This window comes from Hippopotamus amphibius, chromosome 8, assembly GCF_030028045.1.
Source record: "Hippopotamus amphibius kiboko isolate mHipAmp2 chromosome 8, mHipAmp2.hap2, whole genome shotgun sequence".
NCBI lineage: Eukaryota > Metazoa > Chordata > Mammalia > Artiodactyla > Hippopotamidae > Hippopotamus > Hippopotamus amphibius.
The window spans coordinates 134,369,310-134,393,703 of record NC_080193.1 but is presented as its reverse complement, the minus strand read 5'-3'; the positions used below and the strand labels follow the sequence as shown (position 1 = coordinate 134,393,703).

At 37.3% G+C, this 24,394-nt stretch overlaps 1 protein-coding gene across 20 annotated transcripts in view; it reads right to left on the bottom strand.

Moving 5' to 3' along the window:
- The window catches only part of PKP4 (plakophilin 4), a 236,260-nt gene that overhangs the window by 84,340 nt on the left and 127,526 nt on the right, over positions 1-24,394 (bottom strand). For 18 of the 20 annotated variants that reach the window (XR_009055218.1, XM_057747065.1, XM_057747073.1 and 15 more), the window contains one exon: positions 24,083-24,195. The exons of 1 other annotated variant lie outside the window; for it this stretch is intronic. Coding sequence is in view for 17 of the 19 variants with exons in the window: in XM_057747065.1 (XP_057603048.1) it covers positions 24,083-24,195 (113 nt within the window). In the remaining 2 variants the exon portion in view is untranslated. Of the gene's footprint in view, positions 1-15,359; positions 15,607-24,082; positions 24,196-24,394 lie in introns of all 20 variants that reach the window. One more of the 20 variants, XM_057747080.1, reaches the window with a different exon arrangement.

Sequence of the window (24,394 nt, the reverse complement as noted above, 5' to 3'; positions counted from 1 at the left end):
ACAAATCAATAGCACAACTAACTGTGAACTTCATAGTACTTATATGAATTACTATACTGCTTTATGTGGAATAATTAATATGAAAACTACATACAAATTAAAACAACATATATATTACACTGCCCAACATATACATTAAAAAGAACCAAAATGGCTGTTGAGAAGTTCATTCAATTTACTTACTTTCAAAAGAAGCCCCAGTGCTATAATAGACACATTAATGGGGTCAGTTTGAACTGAATGTTGCCTTATAAAATTTAAATATCCTAAACCTTTATATCAAAACATAAGGTTTTTTACAAGCTAGGAGAAAATTTTAACTATATATTTTTCTTGGTTTACAAAGTACCAGTTTAAAAAAATTGTGCATAAAAACACATCTGCACCTCCCTGGTCCACCTACCCCCCTTAAAATAATCAATATAGGAAAGCATGGTGCTCAGGGGACAGTGCGGTAGAACAAAGGAACAAGAGGCTGGATTATTAGGCTAGAGTAAGTATCTCACATATGTTATCTCCTTTATATTATTCACAACAACCTAATGAATAGGTACATTATTATGTTTATTTTACAGATAAACTGGCCAAAGTCTTATGCTAGTAACTGGAGGAGCTGGGCTTCAAACCCAGGATGGTTTGATTTTAAAGTCAGGGCTTCTCAGCACTATGCTATATAGTAGATAGCTTGTGATTCCATTTTTGCATTAAGCACACACACACACACACACACACACACAATATGCCTAGGAAAAAGTCTAGAAAAATAAAAACCACAGTGCTAGAAGTTATTTGTGTGGGGTACAACTAAAATGATTTCTTTTTAAACACATGCTTTTTTTTTTTTTTTTAAATCAGAAACAAACACATAGTGTAGTATTTTGGGAATGTTTATTAAGTCTGTGGAAAAGGTATGTGACTTTGGGCTTAAGGAAACTCTGTAAGTTTAAGAAAGGGACATCCTTTCAGTGCTGTAGTTGTTAGATTTTAAGTCCTTGTTGGTCCCTTGATTTTTCCCCCAAGTCATTAAGTGGCTAATGAAACTCCTGCTGGTTAAAAACTCTAGATTCAGTAAGAACTCCCTGAACTTCAATTTTGTCTGTGATTTGCCTTTTCATCTCCACGGACAGAGTAGCTCACATTCCAGGACCCTGAACTAGCTACAAGCAGGGGGGCATGCTCTCAATGAATGGAGTCAATCAGTTAATGCTAATCTTCAGCACTCTGGTCATGTTCCTGTACCTGACGCACTCCTAACTGATTTCAAAAGGGACTGACGGGGCAGAAAAAAAAGATGAAAATTTGTCAGATATCAAGAAGGGCACATTTGTCTTGCTCCTGAAGATAGGTTATCACATCCTTGTGACTTCAAAAGTGGTTCCCTAGGCTGAATTTCAATTTCTCTTGAATATGTTTTTATCGTTTAATTCTACTATCTAAATTAGTTTTCTAATCACCGAGGTTGCGATTACCCAACTGTGTTCCTATCAACATGCTCATATTTTTTTGTCAATATTGAAATACATGGTAAATCAATTGTTTAATACACCTCCCGTTTCTGGGGAGTGTTAAAATCTATTATCTTCTGGTTGAAATTTACATAAACTTCAGTGAAATATCTTTACAAGATTTTTTATTCTTGAAATTACAGATCATAGAATTCTTCTTAACGGCTCAAATTCGGCAAGGATTGCGGTTGCTTTGTTCACCTCTTCAGGTCAACTGCCCAGCGTACTGCCTGGTATATAGAAGATACTTAACATTTACTGTTGTTGTAGTACAAACTGTAAACAAGTAATACCAGGTTCTTCATTGTTCTGAAAGATCAGGTATATGTAAATTAATACTTACTACTTTGTTCAAATAGGTCAAATTAGTCTCCCCCACTCTAGGTAGGAAATTCCAGTAGCCTCATTGTATAACAATCAGGCAAACAGCATTTCTGCTGCTGAAAAGGCCTTTGGTCATCAAAATACAATAAGGCATCCCTAGGTGAAGGCACGGGGAAGTCTCAGTTAAAACTATTTTTCCCTACTCTATTCTAGGCAAATGATAAAAATCACTAAGAAAATAAGTTAAGATTGACGATTAAAAATAATCAAAAAGTTCCATGGTATATCTTGAAGGCTGTATATTCAGCTCAATTATCTTCACACTAATTCCACAATTCTGTGTAATAGCTGGTCATTACATGTTATTCAGAGCAGTCTATTTCTTTCTGAACCACTTAATGTATATGATTCTCAAACTGTTCACCACTCTGGGATTCAGGGATCAGGTAGTAAATATGTGCAGTTTTGAAATGCTGTTTTATGTCACTGTATGTTTTAAGTCACTTTTATTGGAACAATAAAATGAGAGGCAGCTCCACATTAGACATGGGTGTGTTTCTTCTTCCGTCTCTTCCTCCAGCCACCTATTCCTAGAAACACTTCCCCAACTTTTACTGAATGTCTACAATGTGTCCACAGGCACTGTGGCCATGAATGACTCCTTCCCATTCCCTTTCACTTCTCATCTGAAGATGCCAAGCAGTTTATGTTCTAGGAGCTTCCAGTGGAATGTGAAACATTTTAAAATACAAAAATGGGATCATCTGTGATAACTGTTTCAGTGGGAAGACGCATTCACAATTTCCAATAACATAATTATCAACAGCCTTCTAGAACGAAATCGATTCATAAGTTTGGGACTGTTTGGTTAGACTGAACAACAGTTAAAAGCAAGTTCATCAGCAAATGAATAAATCAAGGCAATTCATTTTAAGATGAAAAAAAAAGGTTTGTTTTAAGGAAGACACCATGTCTTCATCACGGTATTACATGAGAAAATACAATAAATCACTATAAAATTCTATACACTTAAGAAATTATACACATTTTTATTCACAGACGTAAACGGAGGCAAAAATACCTTTGTTGAATATTTATGGCTGGCTTTGAACCCCCCCCTTATTTTGGTACTTCCCCATGTTATGAGTGAGAAAACTACCCTGCTCACATCCCTCTGCCGTCAGAGAGCCGGCCAGTGATGGGGCTCTAGAGGCGGCGCCCCCACCGTGAGGAGCAGGAGCCGGGGGACCAGCAATGGCGGTGGGCACTGTTCCTGGATCCCCCGACTCAACGTCTGGCTCTCTGGGCTTCCTGGAGATTCTTAAAGTTGACACCTAACAGCTTCTGATACGTTCCTTTCCTGCTTCCACAAGCCAGAGAGGATTCTGCTGTTTGTAGCTGAAAGTTCTGACTCATGTTTTATGACTGAAAAGAAACATAAACGGGCCCTCTGAAAAGAGCTTAAAACCGCACTCCTTAACGGTTGACCTGTGTTTATTTCCAAGTGCACACTGGATACGGTACATTTTGTACTCAACACACTGAAACCTGTTTCCACCAAACAAATTCCCGTTTAATCACTACCACCTAGTCACTCACACTGAAGAATATAGAGTCATTTGATTCACACCCCCAGCGTGTGAGCTCCATGAGGGCGGGCAGGTCGGCCTTGCTCACAGATATACCTCCAGAACCTACGACAGTATCTGGCATATGGCAGTCACTCGAAACATACACCTTCTGAAACCATCCCTACTACCAAGGACATGGTCCAGGCCTTCATCCTCATCGTCTTTTGGCTGGATCATTCTTTCAGTCTCTCTCCTAACCTGTCTGTTTGGCTTTCATTTCCCATCCTTTCAGGCTCTCTTCCAGGCTGCTGCTACAGGGATTTTTCAAACACTCAAATCTGAAATTCTCCCGATGCTAACACACAACAGATCCTTACAGGATGAATCTCAAACCTCTTAGTCAGTATGGCAGAGAGTCAAACATCTTCGTACCGCACAGAAGGCCCTCCACCACCTGGTTCCTTCTCGTTTGCCCTTTCCCACACAAACCTACATTCTAGGCACTTCTAATTACTTGCAGTTTCCTCACATACCAGGCTGCTTCACACTTCCAATGCTATTTTGGAGGTAGAATGTGTAGGAACACAGTCTGGAAACTCAGAATTACACACATTCCAGAATGGTATATGTGGTACAATGTAGCAATATGTGTCATACACCCATGAAATGGGACACTCTAAGTTTACCTTCACTTTGTAAACTTACAAAGCGAGTTTAATGATAGCTGACCTTAACTTTTTGGGTTGTTCTTTATTAAGGCTAATCCTATGTTATTTTAGAAATTGTTTCAATCATTCTCTGAAGGAGTTTTTGGCTCTTTCTACATCTTACAGAAAAGATGTCTATTGTAAATATTACAGGAATCCATTCAACAAATATTTGTTGGTCATCTACTGAGTGCCAGACATTATTAGCTGGGATATAATGGTGAAAACAGGCATAGTCTTTGCCTTCTGTATGCTCACAACTGTCTTGTGATTTTACAGCGTGTGTGTGACTCCTCCATTGGATCATGTGCCCCTCAAAGGCAAGGTGTCAAGAGACTTTTGAAAGGCTGATCTTATAGGCAAAAACCTGTAAGAGAGAACTCTGATGAGTCCAGCAGTGTTGTGATTGGAGAAACAGTCACTTATTCATAACAACACAAAGTGTGAAACATTTGTCTTTTAAAACAAGACCTAGCTCTCCTCCCACTTATCTATGAAAATAAGGTAAATTACTATTAGGATTACCCAGGTAGGAATTTGAACATGAAGCCTCCAAGGGAAGAGGTATGCAGCAAATGTGAAATGTATTGTTATATTTGAGAATTTGCTTCAGTTCCCACAGCTCAAAAATCATAAAGTGCTAGATATTAGCCAATTTGGGAGACCATCAATATAAACCTGACATATCACGTTCCCCTCTGTATTATGACAGCCTCTCCAAATGACTGTTTAAACCACCCCAATTTAGTAGCATGACATCATCTATGTATTTCACTATTACAAGATATTCTTTCACAATATAGTTTTTAAATGATTCTTAGGTGATCTTCCTTTAATTACAGATGAATTCTCATTGATCATATGTTTACTAATCTTACTATAAATATTTTCAAAAATGTGTGCACATTGCTGGCCTGGCTTTTTACTCTTGACTTTCCTGTTAGTTTTACTACTTTGAGGTGTGACCGTAAGTGTTGAGTTCCACACAAATGGTCTGTATTTCTGGACATTCAGATTGCCGACAGGCACGTGAAAAGATGCACAACATCATTAATCATCAGAGAAATGCAAATTAAAACCTCAATAAGATATCACCTCACACCTGTCAGAATGGCTATTATCCAAAAGAACACAAATAACAAATGTTGGCGAGGATGTGGAGAAAAAGGAATGCTGTACCCTGTTGGTGCGAATGTAAATTGGTGCAGTCACTATGGAAAACAGTGTGAAGGTTTCTCAAAAAAACTAAAAACAGAACTACCATATGAGCCAGCAATTTACTCCTGGGTATATATCCCAAAAAACCCAAAAAACACTAATTCGAAAAGAAACATGCATCCCCCAATGTTCGTAGCAGCGTTCTTTACTATTGCCGAGATATGGAAGCAACCCAAGTGTCCATCAACAGATCAACGGATAAAGATGTGGTGTATACATACACCACTCAGCCATAAAGGGGAACGAAAATTTGCCATTTTCAGTAACATGGATGGACTTGGAGAGTATTATGGTAAGTGAAATGAGTCAGACAGAGAAAGCAAACACTGTATGATAGCATTTATATGTGGAACCTAAAAAATACAACAAACTGGTGAATATAACAAAACAGAAACAGACACAACAGATATAGACAACAAACTAGTGGCTATCAGTGGGGAAAGGGATTATGGGAGGGCCAAAATGTGGCTGGGGGATAAAGAGGTACAAGCTACCATGTATAAAATAAATAAGCTAAGACGATATACTGTACAACACAGGGAATACAGCCAATATTTTATAATGACCATAAACGGAGTATAACCTCTAAAACTTGCGAATCACTACATCGTACACTCATAACTAACATAATATTGTACACCAACTACACTTCAGCTGAAAAAAAGGTCTACATTTCTTCTGCACATGTTAACTCTTGAATTCAAGAGCTACCACATGTTTACAGATGAAATCTCAGTAGCTGGAATAAATTCTAAAATGCATTTTTCTCCTTCTCTACCAATTCATTACTAACTGAAGTTATCCCATTAGCAAATGTGTAGGTGTCCTGGATTCTAAATCCATTATGAGAAAAATTCTGGCAACTCATTACTGGTTTGTCATAATTGCCTTTGTAATCCATCACTCTAATATTTATAAGTCTACCCTTTACTTGATTCCATGGTCCATTTCTCAGTTAAAAAAGAAAAAGTTGGTTTGTTTGGGCTTTTATTTTGGGCAATTAATTCATATTGAAATTACTTAATACCTTGCTATCCTCTAGGCATTACAAATTGCTTTTTAATGAAGTGCTTAGCTATGAAAGAATCTTCTCAGCTATGAAAGCTGGGCTCCATAGTTCTCAGGTCACTCCTATTTTCTCAGCCTATTTTCTCAGCCAGAATCTGGCAAAATAACTAGCACTGATTCTCAATTTGGAGTGTCACCAGGTAAAATTTAAAATAAATTCCCTTAACTGAGTAACCCATTCTATCCAGCACTTAAATTTCTATATCTTCATTAATTATAATTAAATCTTTAATTATGATACGGCAATAATATCATACCATACTTTGTCTTTTAAAATTTCTATCTAGTATTGCTTTGACTCGTCTTTTAATTAATACATTTAAAACTTTGTTCAGTTTCTGTTAATGTATTTGTAAACTATTCCCTTAGTTTTTTGTGAGTTCTTAGCTGGGTAAAGCTCATTCTGTGCTTTAGCTTTCTTGAGCGCTCTTGAATTTATGCTTGAGAACGCCACTTTTTGAAGACAATGCTTGTGGAAGTCCCAGGTTTTAAAGCATTCATCATGTAAACAGGTCAAATTTTTTCTCACCTTGACCTCAACAAGAATGTCCTTGAATTCATTTTAGACTCATAATTAGCATGGTGAGAAGCGGGGTCTAAAAGCCTAAGATGGAATCAAGGCTCTGTCATGCCATGAACCATCTTCTGACGTTCTAAGAACTCACACCACCTACCAATAGGTAACTGATAGGTTTACTAGCTTTGTTTCTCTTATGTTTGTGAAACGAGGACCTCATTTCTCACTTTGAGTTAGATAAGAATGAACTAGGAAATAAATGCTTTATGTTAAACAGAGACCTACTCTCTATGTCTTACTGCCAGAACCAGAGCAATTAGGCAAAATTAAATAATACATCACGATTATTCTTCCCAAGGCAGGTGTGCATAGCTATTCTTCCACTAGGCTATTTCAGTAAGTCAAAGACGGAAAGGCCAATATGTAGAACAGATGATGAAGGTGAACTGCTTTGCCTGGCCGAAGCAGTGAAAGGGAGCTGCGAGGCAGACAGCTATCCTTACCCATCACATTACTGTCCATAAGAGGCTCTGAGGATCCTAGTGTGACAAACCACTAGCCCATAGATAATAAGGATATTCTAGCAGCAATATTTAGAAAGCAATCCTTTGTAGTATTTTACTACATTTTGGGGAGCCTCTTCCAAATTTACTCATTGTCTATTTATAATCAATCTCAACAAAAACAAAACCAAAAACTCTTTGTCCAAATTCATGATTTCTCAGGGCCGAGGCTCCTTTCTGTCTTTTCTTTATTGTGCTATCAGACCCTAGAAAATTTTCTATTGGATGGAGACAGATTTCCTTCTTTCTACCAAAGGATCCCTTGATACCAGCAGTCAGAAAAAGTGAAACCATGACAACAGGCTCACAATTGTAGTTTATTATTATTTTTGTGTGTTATGGTTTTAAATTGCCCCTGAAAATGGCATATGCTTATAATTTGAATTTATCAAGGCACAGAAAATGAGACAGGTCAGAGGCTCTCTTTTCATTATTATTTATATGTCTGAGGGTGACACTGAGGTTAAAGAAAAGAAAAGGCACTTGAATTAAAAATGATGTCCTTCAAGTAGGATACAGCTGCTCCTGACCCATCAGCAACAGGACTTGAGCCCTGAGTTCCCTTCCATGCATGGTGATGGGTTTGTGCCCATTCACCTGCACTCACTGGTCACAATCACCTGGGTGACCAACAGAAGCAGCAAGCAAGACAGCTGCAGGAAGGCAGGCCTGATGCTTCATGGAACTCGGGAAAGGTCAAAGGCTTACAGTTTGACCCACGTACTCCCAACTCAGTGACACTTCATCTGAAAAAACTGGCTACGCTCTCAGAATGTGCTTTTACAATTTCAGTCTTTAACAAATCATGAGGAACAGCAAAGCCTGATATAAAGGTGCAGTCTTGGTTTCCACTGGCTGCTAGCAAGTTTAGAGTAAAATGTGTAACTGAATACTGTGGTGAACATTTTTGGTCTCATTACTGGCTCTATTTTGTTCTCACTCTTGTTTACTCAATTCTTCATTCCACTCCTCCCTCATGCCACTTTACCATATTTTTGGACCCTTATAGACATCTGTCTAAAATGGATTCCAGGAAAAGATAAGATAAAAATAAATAATATTACAGCCAGCCTCTGAAAGAGAAAGTTATGTACTCGATGTACAGCAAAAATATTAAAGGAACAGGAAATATCTGATTAGCCCTTTAAACAATTCAAGTGACTTTCACAGGGACCAGAGGTGAACATACATTTTAGAAGATGTTAAATATTCTTTGACAAAAGCATTTTGTGTTGGTGCTTTGACTCTATGAATAAAAGATCCAGAGGACCACATGGGAAGGGGAAGATCAAAAAGAATGTAGTACTAGACAAAAATGAGACAAACAGTTCCCTCTGGTATCTCCATAAATTATACAGGAAGCATGACTTCTGTTTAAGCCCATCCCACAACAGGTGTTCCAACCAGTAAAAGTAGAAATCAGAATAGAAGCATTTTCTAAAATTTCAGTTGACATTTGAAACAGTGAAAGCAACTGAGATGAAAATAGTAAAATGACTAAATACAACATTAAACTCTCTTTCCTAAGTATTCTGCCATCACTAAAGATGCTATTTAGGCAAAGGGTCAAGCCTCAGAATAGATGGGCTACTGTGAATTATTTGTATTGAGGTCTACAAAATGCTACTGTCTCCCCCATTTCTGTTCTTTCAAATTCCTCCAAAGGCAAAGACACAGAAAGAGAAAACACTTACTAAAATTTTTAAAAAAGAAAGAGCACACACAAATATACTCCTTTTTGAAATATGTAAAACAATTCAGATCTTACATTTTTAAATAAATCTGACTCTGGTAAGGAGCAGGGCAAGGGTCCTGTTTTTCTATCTGCTCTACAGGAGATGGAGCAGAGTTAACATGAGACTAAGCTGTAGAGATGGGTAGTAAGAGATATATTGGCTGGCTTCCCAAACCCTTAAAATTCCTCATTAAAAACAGTTCTGTTTATGATGCATACAATTTCATTTTGAATATTATTTAAAATATATATAAAATGCTTTGAAAAGACTATATAAAAATTCACTTCAAAGCAACTTTAAGGTATCATAAACCTAAATGTTTTGTTAAACATGTACCACCCTGAGTATTTGTCCTGTTTAGGCATTTAAAAGCAAATGATATAGTCACATACAAGTCTTTGATGCTCATGTATAAAGACATTATCAAATTTGCTGTGTGCCTAAAGAATGATATTCACCTTCTGTCTACTGATTACCCAGAAGATTTTATTGAAAATTTTTTATAGAGAATAAAGTTTCTTTAATTTCTGAGGAAACTTTTATTTTCATTACGAGTGTAAAAAGGAAGAACATGATAGATTTCTTAAATCTCTGCTTGGCTTTTTGGAAAAAATAATGCTTCTCACTGTCACAGCATTTTCAGTTCTCGATTCACGTGCAAGCACCATAAATAGCTGTTTTAGTGCTGAAGGAGGAACGAATTCACATGTGGGGCAGAGTACGGACCCCACATCATCGATAACTGTCCAGGAAGAAGAATGGACACATAAGGACACAGCCAACATTTGGCAGAGCATATGCTAGGCTTCTAGGTAGTAAGACATACGAACCTAGCAAAGCGGTTCTAAAATGCTTTAAATCCTCCCCTGAAAGCTCTCATGGATCCCTAATTTGTCCCACATCCCCGTACCGACCCTGTTTCCTTATCTGCTCTACTATCCCCACACATACGTGTGCAGGGTTTCCAAACGACTGAAGAGGCGGAGCAAACAGGAAAAGGCCTGTTAGAATGAATGAGAAGGAATGACAGCAATGACAATGGAAAGTCAAGTCTCTTCCAACAGAATTCCTGATGTGTAACGGGTGCGCCATCAACACGGGTCAGGCACCCTCCACAGCAAATGGACAAGTGGCCGGACAAGGCTGTTACGTTCCTAGCTCTAACACCCAGCATTCTTCTTTTACGAAATATGAATGGAAAGGGGAACAATGGTTCACAACGTGACAGAAGGAGTCGTTGGTCAGCTTTATCTTTCTTTCCCCTTTCTGCTCCCTCTCTCACTCATCGCCACAGTGAGCCGACATCACTGATGGAAAAGGCATTACCAAGTACATGGAGCACACTGCGTGGAGTCATAATCTAATTTAAATAAATACTCTTCATTTAAACTGCTGAAGAAAACATCCATCACTCAGATTTTAAGAAACATGACCTTCCTAACTTTACAAAAATGAAAAGAATAAGTTTTAACCATAATTTCATTCAGAAAATTAACAGCTGGATCACTTAACATTTAAACTTTTTGTTACGCAACATTTAAAACACACACACTCAGGTGTATACAAAACACTGTAACGAACCCCCTATGGAGTCATCATCCAGCTTCAACAAGTAAAAGGGAACATGTGGTCAACAATTATTTCATCTGTACCTTTACCCACTATTGTCTGTGCATCACTAGATTATTTTGAACCAAGTCTCAGACATCTTATTACTTTAGATGTATCTCTAAATATAGAGCCTTTTAAAAGACCATAACCACAATAACATTATCACACCTAAAAATATTACCAGTGAAATTCTTCAGATCAACAAACATCTAGTCAGTATTCAAAGTCCCTGTTTGAATTCTTAAAAACAGTTGTTTGAATCAAGAACCAAAACAAGGTCCACACATTGTATTTGGTTGCTATGTCTCTAAAAATTTCTTTTCATGCAAAGTTTCACCCTCTCTCTTACTTTTTTTTTTTTCCTGTTTGAAATGATTTCAATTGCCCTGCAACATTTCCTACAGACTGGGTCTAGCTAATGCATCAGCACCATGTCATTTAGCCTGTTACTCTGTCTCAGATTTCTTATGAATTGGTGCTTATATCTATTTGGGGGAAAGAATACATCATAGGCGATGGCATGCACTTCCCATTGCATCACTTCAGAAGGTCAAAATTTATGCCTGTCTTCTGTTTTGTGGAACAGAAGACAGCTCAGTGAGCTCAGGTGCCGTCAGCCTGACCCATTTATTGTGAAGTTTCTCATCAATTTTTTGGCTGATGATTTTAGCAGCCACTGAGGATCCGTGATGAAGATACACTATTTTGTTAGTGGTTGCAAAAAAAGACAAAAAAAAAAAAAACCTCATCCAAGATTTTAACTTGTAAATTTATTCTTAATGTATCAATACTACTCTAGTCAATAGTAGTTTCTACCTTTGCATTTATGTTTATAAGGAATACTATACTGCTTCACTTACTATTTACAAATAATTCTTTACTGAAAAGTATTTTGCTAGTGCTGCTCTGGAAATAGATATAAACCTGTATTTCGTATTTCCTAAGCACTAGTTCTTAGGTGATGGTTGATAATTTTGCTTGAATTTTCTTTGTGGCTCAAATAGCCTCATTACTGATAATGTAACTAAAGGTGGGGGTAGATCAACCATTAATTGACATGTTCTGAAGCAGAAACAACAGATCTTAGGACTCTAGAATAATTGGCTGTTATTTGTTCTTTTCCAATTAAAAAAAAAAGGCTAGAAGAAATAAACACACACTTATACCCTAAAGACGTTCCTCTTTGGCTTATAAGCAGTCCAATAATGCAAACTAAATGTTGTATCTAAACTGACAGTGGTTAAAATGTATAATTGTTTAATATAAGATGTTTTAGCTATGAAAATCCGTAGCCTATAGGCTTTCTTCCTCTTCAGTTTTAGAGTGGTTTTCTCCCTATTTAATTGGGGAGTAACACAATAGCAAAGCAGAAAAATCTATGCAAAAAAACAGATTAGAGTGATTTGTTATTAAATAGATAGTGAAGCCTCAGGGAGGACAGCTATAATAACAATTTAGTCACTACAAAGTCTGGCAAACTTGTCAGCTGTTTTTCCCCGCCCCTGGCAGACATGCCGTGTTCGGCAAGCTGATTAACTGCTGAAAACGCACTAATGGACGACTCTCACTTTTAGATGGATAATCACATTTCCAATTTCCTTCTCTATACATCAGTGGCTTACAGTGTATACAGTAGTAGGTCTCTGAAGGGCTGAGGAAACATTTCATCACACACATCAGTCCTTCCCCTCTGCGTCCTTAACCTTCCAAATGGTAATGAGAATGTGAGCTTAACACCAGTCTTCCTTTATTTCATCATGGAGAGTAAAGGGATGAGATGAAGGAAAGGCAAACTGTCCCCCGCCCCCCGCCCCAAATAATGAACTACAGAGAACACATCAGTGGCAGTGTTTTTTCAGATTGTTTTCTAGAATCTTTGAATTAATATCTACATGACTTCTTACAACATGTCTATGATCAACCAAGAACAGAAACAGCAGCCACTCCAAAGTTTCTATTGATACGAAGGAGAGATGAAACAGTGGTAGTGGAAACGGGGCTGGGGGCTAAGGGTTTTGTATTTATCTTTGTATAGCAAGCAGTTTTTATATAGACTGTGCCTATTCGGGGTGGTGGAGTGGAGGTAAGGGGGGTGCCTAAACCTTCTCAAACTAATGCTCGACACCCCAGTGGAAAACCAATAAAATAACCCTATCTTTAGGAGACAATATCATCTTAATGTTAAAATCAGATGTATGATAATATTAAAAACTAAAGCAAACTAAACCACAAAAACAAGCCAAAAAGGAAACCCTGGAACAATAAGCAGATAATGGGTACAAAACACCAACTAGCACAAATGTTTATTATATGATAGGTGCTCAATGGCTGTTGTTCTCTTTCCTCTAATATAATTACAAAGAAGTATTTTCACCTAAGGATATGAGAATCAGACACCAAAGTAAGGCCTCCCTGGATAGAGCCAGGACAGTGTAATCTGATCAACACAGCGCTCTTCAAAAATTAAAAATAATAAAATATGGGCATATATCTTATGCTGCAACTAAGGTGCTTTGTCATGTGGCTAATTACACACAATGGTCCCTCCTACTAGACTGGAAATTCTAGGCTTCTGTATCTTTGTATCTCTACAATAAAGCAAAGGCATAACTATTTATTGAGTGAATTTAGAGAAGACATCATAAACATTTGCAGAAGAAAATAAATGCAGTCACTAAAGGAAATGTGGAAATAGAAAGAGAAAGAAATATTAGTATTATCTGTTTGGGTAGATTTGGAGAATTTGGGATCCATTATTATACATCACATATAGAGTGTTTTCTCACCTACATACTTTGTCATAATAGTAAAGGTTTATATTCTAAAAACAAATTAATATGGTATACTTTGTGTTGTGATGTATCAAGGCCTATACTATTTTAGATGTATATCCCAGAGTTATTTCAGCTCAATAAAACTAATGATAGAACCAAAAAGAATAAACCAAAATTACTTGTTAGAAAAATGGGCAAAGGATATGAATAAAAGAGGAAATGCAAATGGATCATAAGGATATGAAAAGAAACTTAACCCTACCAGTCATCGAGAAAATGCAAAGTAAAATGAGAAAACATTAGAGTGGTAAAATTTAAAGAGCCTGCCTAATATTAAATGCTGGCCGAAAAAAGAAAAAAAGAGAGAGAAGAGAGAGGAACTGGAACTTTTTCACGCACTGCTTGAGAGGGTACAATTGTGGAGGTACCTCAGAAAGCAATTTGGCAAGATCTAGAAAAACTGAAAACATGCATTCATTATGCCCCAAGTATCCCACTTCTAATGATACCTCTTCTAGAACCTCACACATGTAAATCAGGAGATATGTCTCCAAATGTTCACTACTGCATTACTTCAAATATTTAAAAGTGGAACTGAAATGTTCTTCAATAGGGGAATGGACAAAAAGTTTAATACTCTACGACATAAATATATAACAGCAGTTAAAAAATAAACTAGATCTACACATATCAATATGAACAGATCTCAAACACTGAGTAGAGACATCAAGATGCATAATGACACAGATTATACCATTTGCGTATGTTTAAAAAAAAGCACACAAAACATAGGCCATGGATGTATATGATGTATCTATATTATATAAAAGTACGCAAAGTAAGACTATATGCTAGTTAATACTGATTGGGAAGGGAGAATGCGGCAAAGAGGTCTTGAATTTTACGTTTAATATATTTTTTATATAAAAAAGCCAAAATGATAAATTATCAATGCTTTTCAATTCTGCAATGTACTTAAATTTTTGCTGTATCATTCTCTGTACTTTTTAGTATTGTTTACATTTCTCAAGGTAAAGATGAAAAAAATACAAAATAAGTAATAAAATATAGGATTAAAGTAATTATTAATTCCTATAAAGCAGTAAAGGTAAATTTTTCCAAAAAGCATCTTGATATATACTATATGGCCTATTTAAATTACTTTACAATTTATCAATATATACACATGGTTAAAAAAAAAAACCTAATGACTAAGAGTGGGGACTAGTAATATAATTCTTGTATTGATTCAATAATTCATCACTTACATATTTTAGGAATATTAATTATAGAATATGAACTATGAAAAATTACAGAAAATGAAATGTTACTTTAATTAAAACAGTTCTTTAGTAGACAATTAAGTAATGGCATGGTACATTTATTTTAGATGCATTGGCTTCTGAATTTTAAAAAGTATTTTCCTCTTCATTAATTAGGAAAATTAATACAGCCGGGTTGCCTCCATATTTAACCAAACGTATTAAAAGAGTCTTAACCTGGAACTTGGAGGCTAACTATCAACTTGATCTCTTCTTGTGGTTCCTCCTAATCATATTTCCAACTTGACATTTTAAAATGCCCAGTTTAAGAAGCAGGTAATTCATTTTGAAATATTTCCTCACTGTGATTAAAACATTTTATTGTAAATGTTCTAGGTCCGTAAGACACCTTATGAACCCTAGTTGGCTTACAATCCAAAATTCTACATGGTCACATTCTTAGGTTAAAATAAGTTAGCTTAATGGAGTGCTGGTTGAATTACCTTGGGCTCATGCCCTACAGAAGACTTAGTTTGTGCAAGTTTAATTCAAATGTGTAGAGGCAGTTGCCACTTGGATTTGTATGTCCCAGATGAAACTGGCTTGTGGCTGCAACGGCAATGAGAAGTAGCAATTAAAATGCCTTCTGGAAGAACTGTGCTTGAGCAAACTGCTCCAGAAAATGACTTCTGCAGAGCCGCAGGTCAGCCGCAGGCACATTTCTATCTTTCGGATGTGTTACTCTTCACCCTGTTAACACAGGAGAGCTGCATCATAAACATTCGGTGTTCCTAAATTTGCTCAGAAGAGCATCCATGTAATAAATATTCACTGTAGAGATCTCACAGAGGCTTCCTGATAATTACATCCCAATATCAAACACTTTATCCTTCACTTAGCTTGAATTCCAAATGGACATAGAGAACTTTTAGCTGTTTGACCATGAAGAGTCATCAGTGACTAAAACACCACACTAAGAAAGGAAATCTGCTGAACTATATTCTGATGAACCTCAGAGGACTCCCAAATAGCTTATCTACTATGCACTTAAAACTAACTCAGCTAGCTCAGCAATATACAGGCAGTTATCACAACAGAGAGCAAAGGGGAAGCAAAGGAAGGTAAGCCCTTGTGAGGGAGGAGGAAGATGGACAGAGAGGCTGAGGGGAATCCCGACTACTCTCAGTGCCTCTCCCCAGCCCCAAACTAAGGCTGCCTGGGGCAGAACCCTTGGGATTTTCCCCTCTTAAAACCTGAGACAGCATTATTCTCAATTGCCAAAAAGTGGAAACAATCCAAACATCCATTAGGTGATACAAGAATAAATGAAACGTGGTATATGCCACACACTGGAATATTATTTGGAAATAAAAAGGGATGAAGAACTGATACATAACATGGACGAACCTTGAAATTATGCTAAGTGAAAGAAGCCAATGACAAAAGGCTACATATTGTATGATGCCACATATAGGAAATGTCCAGAATAGTCAAGCCCATAGAGACAGAAAACAGATTACTGGTTCCTGGGGGCTGAGGGGAAGGAAGAATGGGGAAGGAAGAATTGGGAAGGAGTGGAGGGTTTTTTCTTGGGATGGTGAAAATCTGAAATTAGATGGTGGTGACGATTACCAGCTCTATGAATATATTAAAATATTTTGAATTACATCCTTTAAAAGCATGAATTTTATGGTAGATGAAATATATCTCGATAAAACTATTATTTAAAAAACTCAGGTTTTGGCCAGTGAGAGCACTGAGGTCAAAGGGACAGAACTTTATCAAGCACCTTCCTGAAGTGGTATATTAAATAAGTAATAATCTGTCAAAGCACAAACATTCAATCTTTTCAAAGACTCTTCATTTTTAAAGAATGTTTCATTTGAGGAAATTTATTTTATAACGACTTAAAAATATTTGCTGAAGACTTGACCCATGAAAAAGCTTTTTCTGCCACTGTCAGCCCTAAGGCATTTTTAGAATGTTTAATAGTATCAATGGAAGCCTGATGGGCACTAGCAGACGATCCTATAAACTGTTAAAAAAAAATGTCTGAACAGCAGTGGGGAATCAAATCTTTTCACTAAAAAATAACAGAGTTCTTTTCTTAAATGGTGATAAGAAGACTACTTGTCAAGACTGATTGTATGACTTTTTGAAACCATAAAGAATTCTGTTTTAGCAGAGCTTTAACTGAAAAGGGAGAGAGACTCTTAGGAAGAGTGTGAAGTTATTTAATTTCAAGACTGCCACCCATTTCCCCCCATGGACAGGAGTTTTCTCAGGGTGTAGAGTAACTTCCTAACACCAATGGCAGCCAGCTAAAGGACACACAACACAAAGGGATCAACTGCTTCCAAACGGCATAAACAAATTTTAAAACAGTGTGCAAAAAAATCAAAACAAAAATTTAAAACTATGCTTTAACTCCAAAAGTTGTCTTTAGTGTTTTCTACAATTAATAAAAAGGTCCATTTTTTAAGTATCTCTTTTTGACTTCAATATAAATGAAAATTTAGTGCTTCATCTTAAGGAGCAGACAAGCTATGATTTACTTATAAGAGAAAATATGTGGAACCAATTTATGTGTCCCAAAGAAATAAACTTTCTCCTTTACCATCTATAACTTATCTAGAAGTAAATGAGAAGTGAAGTTTCTGTTTCTGGGCAATGGTAAGATTCTAAGCCTACTATCAGAAACAGTTTTGAAATTGTGTACTCTAAAATTTCAGAGATAATTCCTTGAATTCTGAGATGATCATATTTATATTTAATGACTTTACAATTTGAACGATATTTTCTTCTCCTTCTACGGTTTTGTTACCCAACAAGCTGAACCACTAGTGTAATTTCTCTGCTTGGATGAAATACACAACACAGGCCACACCTTGTACCCTCGAAAGACTGAATGTGCCTTGCAGAAGTTCCCCTGGCCAAGTCCTCCACCCACCGAGTGCAGCTTGCCACGGGAAGGCTGTAGTGATCTCTAACCATGGCTAAATTAGCAGCCCTTGGGTTCGGCTCCAAGCTACCTGTCTCCCCGAGAATTCCTCAAGCAGGTGGGAGCCATTAAAACAGAACTGGCATATCAGAGTGAGACTTTAGGAACAAGATAAAAAATTGGCTGGAGGGAATTATCTCAAACTTAATTTTTTTTTTGGCGGGGGGTGGGGGGAAAGAGAATGAAATGTAGCAAACTTTAAAAAGTGGTTGCCTCTTTTTGGGGTTACTGGAAATATTCTATATGTCAATCAGGATGGTGGTTATACAACTACCTGCCAAACTGCCAGAAATCACAAAACTGTATGCTACAAAGGGTGAATTTTACTGTAAGTAAATTACATTTCAATAAATCTGACCTAAAAATAAAGTGGTTATCTCTGAATGGTAGAATTATGGAATTTTCTCTTTATACTTTCTTGAACTTTACAAACTGGCTAATGAGCATTATATAACTCCACAGTCCATTAAAAAGTTAGAATACTGCTTTGGCCACCCTTGTCCCCTTCTGTGCCCTTGGGAGTGTAGGAAGGCAGGGCAAGTCCCCTTGCTGTCACCCCATCCAGCGAAATCTAAAGCAGGCTAAGGTGAGAGCAACAGCCCATCGATGCTACTGCAAAGAGAAAAAGCATAAATCCTACATTCATCAAAATCTGGATTTTGAAGGTTATTGCTTAGTCCAGGGGAGGCAAGAAGTTTTAAAGGCATTATTTTCCTTTGAGGTGCCTGTGCTATGAGATTCTCCTGAGGTGAGCTGTACATATCTCAGCATTCCCTGAGGACCATCTCTGTTGCTAAGGCATGCACCGTGCACCTGCACAGTGACCTGTGACACAGGAGCTCTCACATCTCGGTACCCACTGCCACCCATGACTCTAAAAGGCTCTGTAGGCAGAAGTCATCATGGCTTGCTGCTTGCTTGGAGGACCTGAAATTGACCCGTCCATCTACATATGCTAAATACCATCCTCCAGCCAAACTGCAGCAACAGAACTGGCCTCCTGGAGAATTACTTTTAGCTAAGCTGCTTTTCCATCCATTTATATTGTATTTAGCAACCAAAGAAAGAACCCTATGAGCCTGATTCTGTAATTTAGAGAGAAACTACTGAGGACGCTGTTTGCCTCACTGTACAGTGCTCTCAACAGCAACTCACAAGAGACCACTCAAGTTTCAGGCCCAGGAATGGTAAATCCTCCTGAGCACCCTGGTTTGTTTTTATCTTCCGGACACTTTGAATTATGTAATTCATTTGTGTTTCTTTCTTTAGCCTGGCTACCAGGACACTCAGAGCCAAAGTGGCTTTCTACTTTTAGCCAATGCATGGACTATTAACAACATATATTTTGTGTATTATTTGAACCTTGGCTTCATCCTATTTTTCTAGTCTTTATCTTAACTTTGCCCTAATTTTCTCACTCTATTGTTGGTTTTTGTACTCTCTAAAGATGTTTCAAATACATGTGGAGAGGTAAAATGTTAAATGGTAGATAGATAACTATAGTGTACTCAGTACAAGTGCAGAAATGCTGTAACTTTTCAATAAACTGATTCCACACCCTACTTTCTATGAGGTGAAATACTAAATATGTAAGTAACTATAGTATACTCAAAACAAATGCAGAAATTTGGTATTTTCTTTATTAATGGATCCCAAGGCCCACTTTAAATGAGGTAAAAAATTAAATATATAAATATCTATACTCAGTATAAATGCAGAAAAGATATAATTTTTTGACTATATAGCCTGTCTTTAATCAGGTGAAATATTACAATAGATGACTATTAAATGCACAGGTAACTATAGTGTACTTGGTACAGAGGCAGAAAGTCTGTAGCTTTTCTATTAACTAATCCCATAGCTCCCCTTCAGGGTTTCTCAATCCTCAGTGATTATTTTTGGTCTGATATATCACCTTTGGATACAAGAACCATCAATTCCAGATTAAGGATCATTATATATTGATACTGCTGGTGTTTTTACTCGTAATATTAATGCTTTTTTGCAATAAATAAAACAAATGAAAAATCATATTAGAAATGGGGTTTTTATTACTACCTTGTTTAGAAGACTACTATTTCCAAAGAGTCATTAATAGAAAACCTAGCAATCATTTTAATCATTAAGATTTTTTAACGTTCTCAGCAAGACATATTGCAAGTGAACTGCCAAAGGCAGCTGTGCAGCTCACTTTTTAGGACACTTCCTAAATAAAAACATGCCAGTGCCCAGTTTCCCTACTATAAAATAGGAACATCTCATGGCAGGGTTAAAAATTCATCTTTGGTACTGCAAGTGTGAGGAAACTGAATTGCTGGGCTTTAGAGCCTGCTGGGAGACAGCTCAACAGTATATTATTTAGTACAATATTAGAGTCATTAACTAAATAGGACCTCATGCCACTGTCTCCTCCCTCCTCACAGGTTGAGGCCGATACGGCAAGAACTTTGGACAACTGAAAAAGTAAATCGAGGTATGTTTTTCATTACCCTTTGAGATCATATCTGGACTAGGAAAAAGAAAATCTTACAGATCACCTTACCAACTCTGACACAGGATCTAAATCAAACAATACGAAAGATAACCAGTTCTCAAATCCCCCATCTTGCTGACTAAACTTACTTCCATGTAGGAAGGACCTGAACCCAAAGGGAACTTCTGGGCCGGAAGCAGTGACGGTACTTTTAATTTTCTTTCAGCAAATCAGAAATGGCTGACGGGAAAGAGGGCTTGGGCCTGAGAGCTACTTTCTGTATCTTTAGATTCTGGTTCAGAGACTGATGGTGGGGACTGACAGGCACAAGGAGGATCTCTGAAGTGACACAATAAAAATGTACGCTCCCTTCACGAATGCTGTTTCCTAATGGGCTCGTGCCAGTGTGACTGTGTCAACAGTCTTCTTAAAGTCCAGCGAAAAGCACACTGAAGGGTGTCAAGAAGGCAGATATGAGAAAGGGTAAATGCCAAGTAGCTGATCTAATGGTAAAGCATCCTTACCTGAGGAACTTAAATCACACTGGGCTTCGTTACGTTTCACTATTCTATTCGTTCAATGAACACTTAGCAGGGTGCCTGCCAGCTGAGCACCAAGGCTGTGCCAGGGCTGTGGTGGGCCTTACCACCTCATAGGTGGCTAATACAGGTACAGAGGAACACTTATGAGAGTCTGGATGAAGAGAGGTGACTTTCCTGGAGAAATCTGGGAAAGGCTGTAGGAACGGGTTAGCGCTTAGTTCGGGGGCATCAAGAACACATGAAAACCTAACATGAGATGGGAGTAGGGCAATCAAAGTGCATCAATTATCATTCCAACCAGAGTTCACTGAATAAAGAAACCGCCTTACTCATAACCCTTAAGACTCCATAACAGACTCTTGTCCTGCTGCCTGACCTCTCTTCATTCTGACTTACACCCTATGCTATCAGGGCAACCACCTCCAACTACAACGTGTTTCAAGCTGTCTCCTTTACAGACGTAATGAAAGTGACACTCATCATCACCTGGTTCTCAGTTCTCCACAGTCGACCTCCACCCTTCCAACCTCATAAGCCATTAGGTCCTTTGAGGATACACCCTAGATACTATCAAGTTTCTTGGGTTTCCAGTGCTGCAGTGTGAGATCACACGCATTTCTGCACATACTTTCCCTCTTTCTCAGGTCAGCCTGGCTCCTATTTCTGCAGGATCACCCAACATTCTCTGCCTCAGTCCCAGTGTCATGCCAGGCACCAAGCTGGGCACTGAGATCCAGACACAAAGCCCCAAATCACTGAAACTAAGTATTACTCACAATATGTATTTTGCTAACAGATTTTTAACAAACCTATGGAATTAGCTAATTCAAACCATATAATCCTAAAATTATTTAATATTTTAAAACTTTTAGTAGAGAAAAATCTAATAGCCATGCCTATATCAACAACCCCCTCATTTAACAGTTATTAATGTTTTTTGTTATGTTTGCTCCAGATGACAAGCTTAAATAAAATATAGGTGTGGCTAAAGCCGAATTCCTGATAGCTTCCTCTTCCCCTTCTTCCCTAGAGGTACCACTGTCTTAAATTGGTGTCATCCCGAAATATCTGTTATACTTCTACTAGAGATGTACTGATTCATAAACAATAGCAAACATTATTTAAATTCAGTATTATGTATATTTTAAAATATTCATAAGGATAAACTCCTTTATCTACTCCTTTGCAATTTGTAGTTTTCCCTCAAAAGTCTGTTTTGCAAAGATGTCCATGTTGATACATGTAGTTATTTCATTTTAATGGCTCTTGAGTTTACTTATCCACAGTTTATTTCTCATTTCTAATCTGATTCTAGTTTTTTACTTCTGCAAATAATGTTACAGTACGTATCCTTGTACCTGTCTTCCTGTGCATACCTGTCAGGCTTTCTCCAATGGTATCCAGTTCTTAAAGTTTTAAATCCTGCTCTCCTGCCTGCTGATTCTTACTTGTTGAGTTTTTCTGACTTGAGTTTTTTATTATTTGATTGTGAGCTCATCTTTGGTGATGTCAGTTCCTCAGCTGGGGATTCCTGAACAGTGCATGCAGTTACATTTGGGCTCCAAACTCACATGTGGTACAAACCTGGGGCTGTCCAGGGGTGCAGCCTTTGCGGGTCATGGCTCAATGCAGTGCTCCCAAATCCAAGCGCACCACCATGGGCACACCAGGCCTCACTCTTTGGTCCCTGCAGGGCTATTAACCTACGACTCTAGTGCTTTGTGGGGGTTTCACTGTGCCCAGGCCTCCTGCACTGGCAGCTCCAATGCTCACGGCTCTGGCTTGTGGGTCTCTGTTTCTACTATCTGAGGATTTTCCTTTCTTCTTTGCCATTTCCTCTAGGTACTGACTTGTATTATTCACATATCAAGTATTTCTAGTTTATCGAAAAAAGTTTTAGGTTTGTTTAATTGGCTACATTGTCAGACTAAACGTCTTACCTGAATTCTTTAAATACTGATTTATTTTTTCTAATAGTGTAAAATTTGAAAAAATCTGTTGGTTCATATTTTTTGGAAATATGTAACACTACATTACTTAGCTTATGAACTGCTCTTTTCAGTGCTCAAGATGTAGATAACGTTTTAAAAAGACTGGGTGAGATTAAAAGCAATTTTTGTTTTGACAATTTTAACTTTCTTGATAAATTATCTAATTGAGTAGTACAAAGCTAGAGTTAGGTATTTTTGATTTATAATTTTACAGCTTGCTTATAATTTCTCTTCCTACAAAAAAAAACTGCCTGGATGTTTTAAAAATGACAAATTTGATACCTGTGTTTTAAAAATTTTCCTGATCTTATTTCCATGCTTTATGCTGTACTTAACATACTAATGTAAATAACTGTTAAGAGTCAAAGATGAAAAAACTGATAAGAATACAATTTATCTGCCTAATAATTTTAAATTCATAGCACTCATCTGGGAAAGACTATAGACAGCATTCTAATCACCAAGAAGGATTTTTTGGCTACGAATAATGGAAGACACTGAGAAGTACAATTATAATGTTAGAAATAACTGAGAGAGAAGTTACTATGGGCACACACCTACCTAGGAGTAAACAAACTACGCTCAGAAATGCAAGCAACAGAAGTATTTTATGGTAGGCTTTACTGGAATATGTAAATACTAAGAAAGAAACCCACAGATTGGATAAGCTGTGATTTCACCATTTGGAGTTGTGGCAGTAACTTTTACTCTAATGATGTTTTTAAATAGCATAGGAGGCTATTTAAATTATTTTATATAATACTTTTATAGAGTTCTAGAAAACTCAAGGTAAATTGAAGGCATTTTTCAAAGCTAGGTAAATGGTATCACTTAGAAATATTTCTTAGTTAAAAAAAAAAATCATTGTCAGGTTTTCAAAGCCAATTAACTTTACCAAGTAATTAGTGATTAATTGTTGAAAACATTCATTCACTTTGTCTACATATAAGAAATCAAATTTCTAAAGGTAGCATGCATAGTAGCTTTTGCTAGAGAAGCATACCAGTGCTGTATAAAACACTTCAAGCACAGGACTGAAGGGTAATCAATATTGCAAAAGGTTTCTCAAAATTAGAATAAATTGACATTTTTGGTGTCAATTTCAGGAAGGCAAGTTAACAGCGACAACACTGAAAGCATCATTTGCTGCATGTAGGACAACTTAATAAGGCCTGTGACTTGAACGCGTGTTAAGAAGATAGAGCCATCGGCCCTGTACCTGGTGCTGGCGATGCTTGGTGACTCTGCTCCAAGCCTACATCTTTCTAGCTGACTGGCAACAATCTGCCTTTCCACCTCCAGTTCTCGGGTGAGTCGCTGAAACTGAAGCTCCTGTGATTCAAGGAAATAAAAGGCATATAAGGGACCAGGTTTGCTCAGGCAGATACCAGATTTCATGTACGTCACAGGAAACACAGGAACATGCCCATAACATAACACTATAGTGTGGCCTTATGAGATCAGGGTTTTGGATGGAACTGTGGGCCTAAATAATCTACTGATTTGTAGCTTTCACAAACTTAAAGGCACT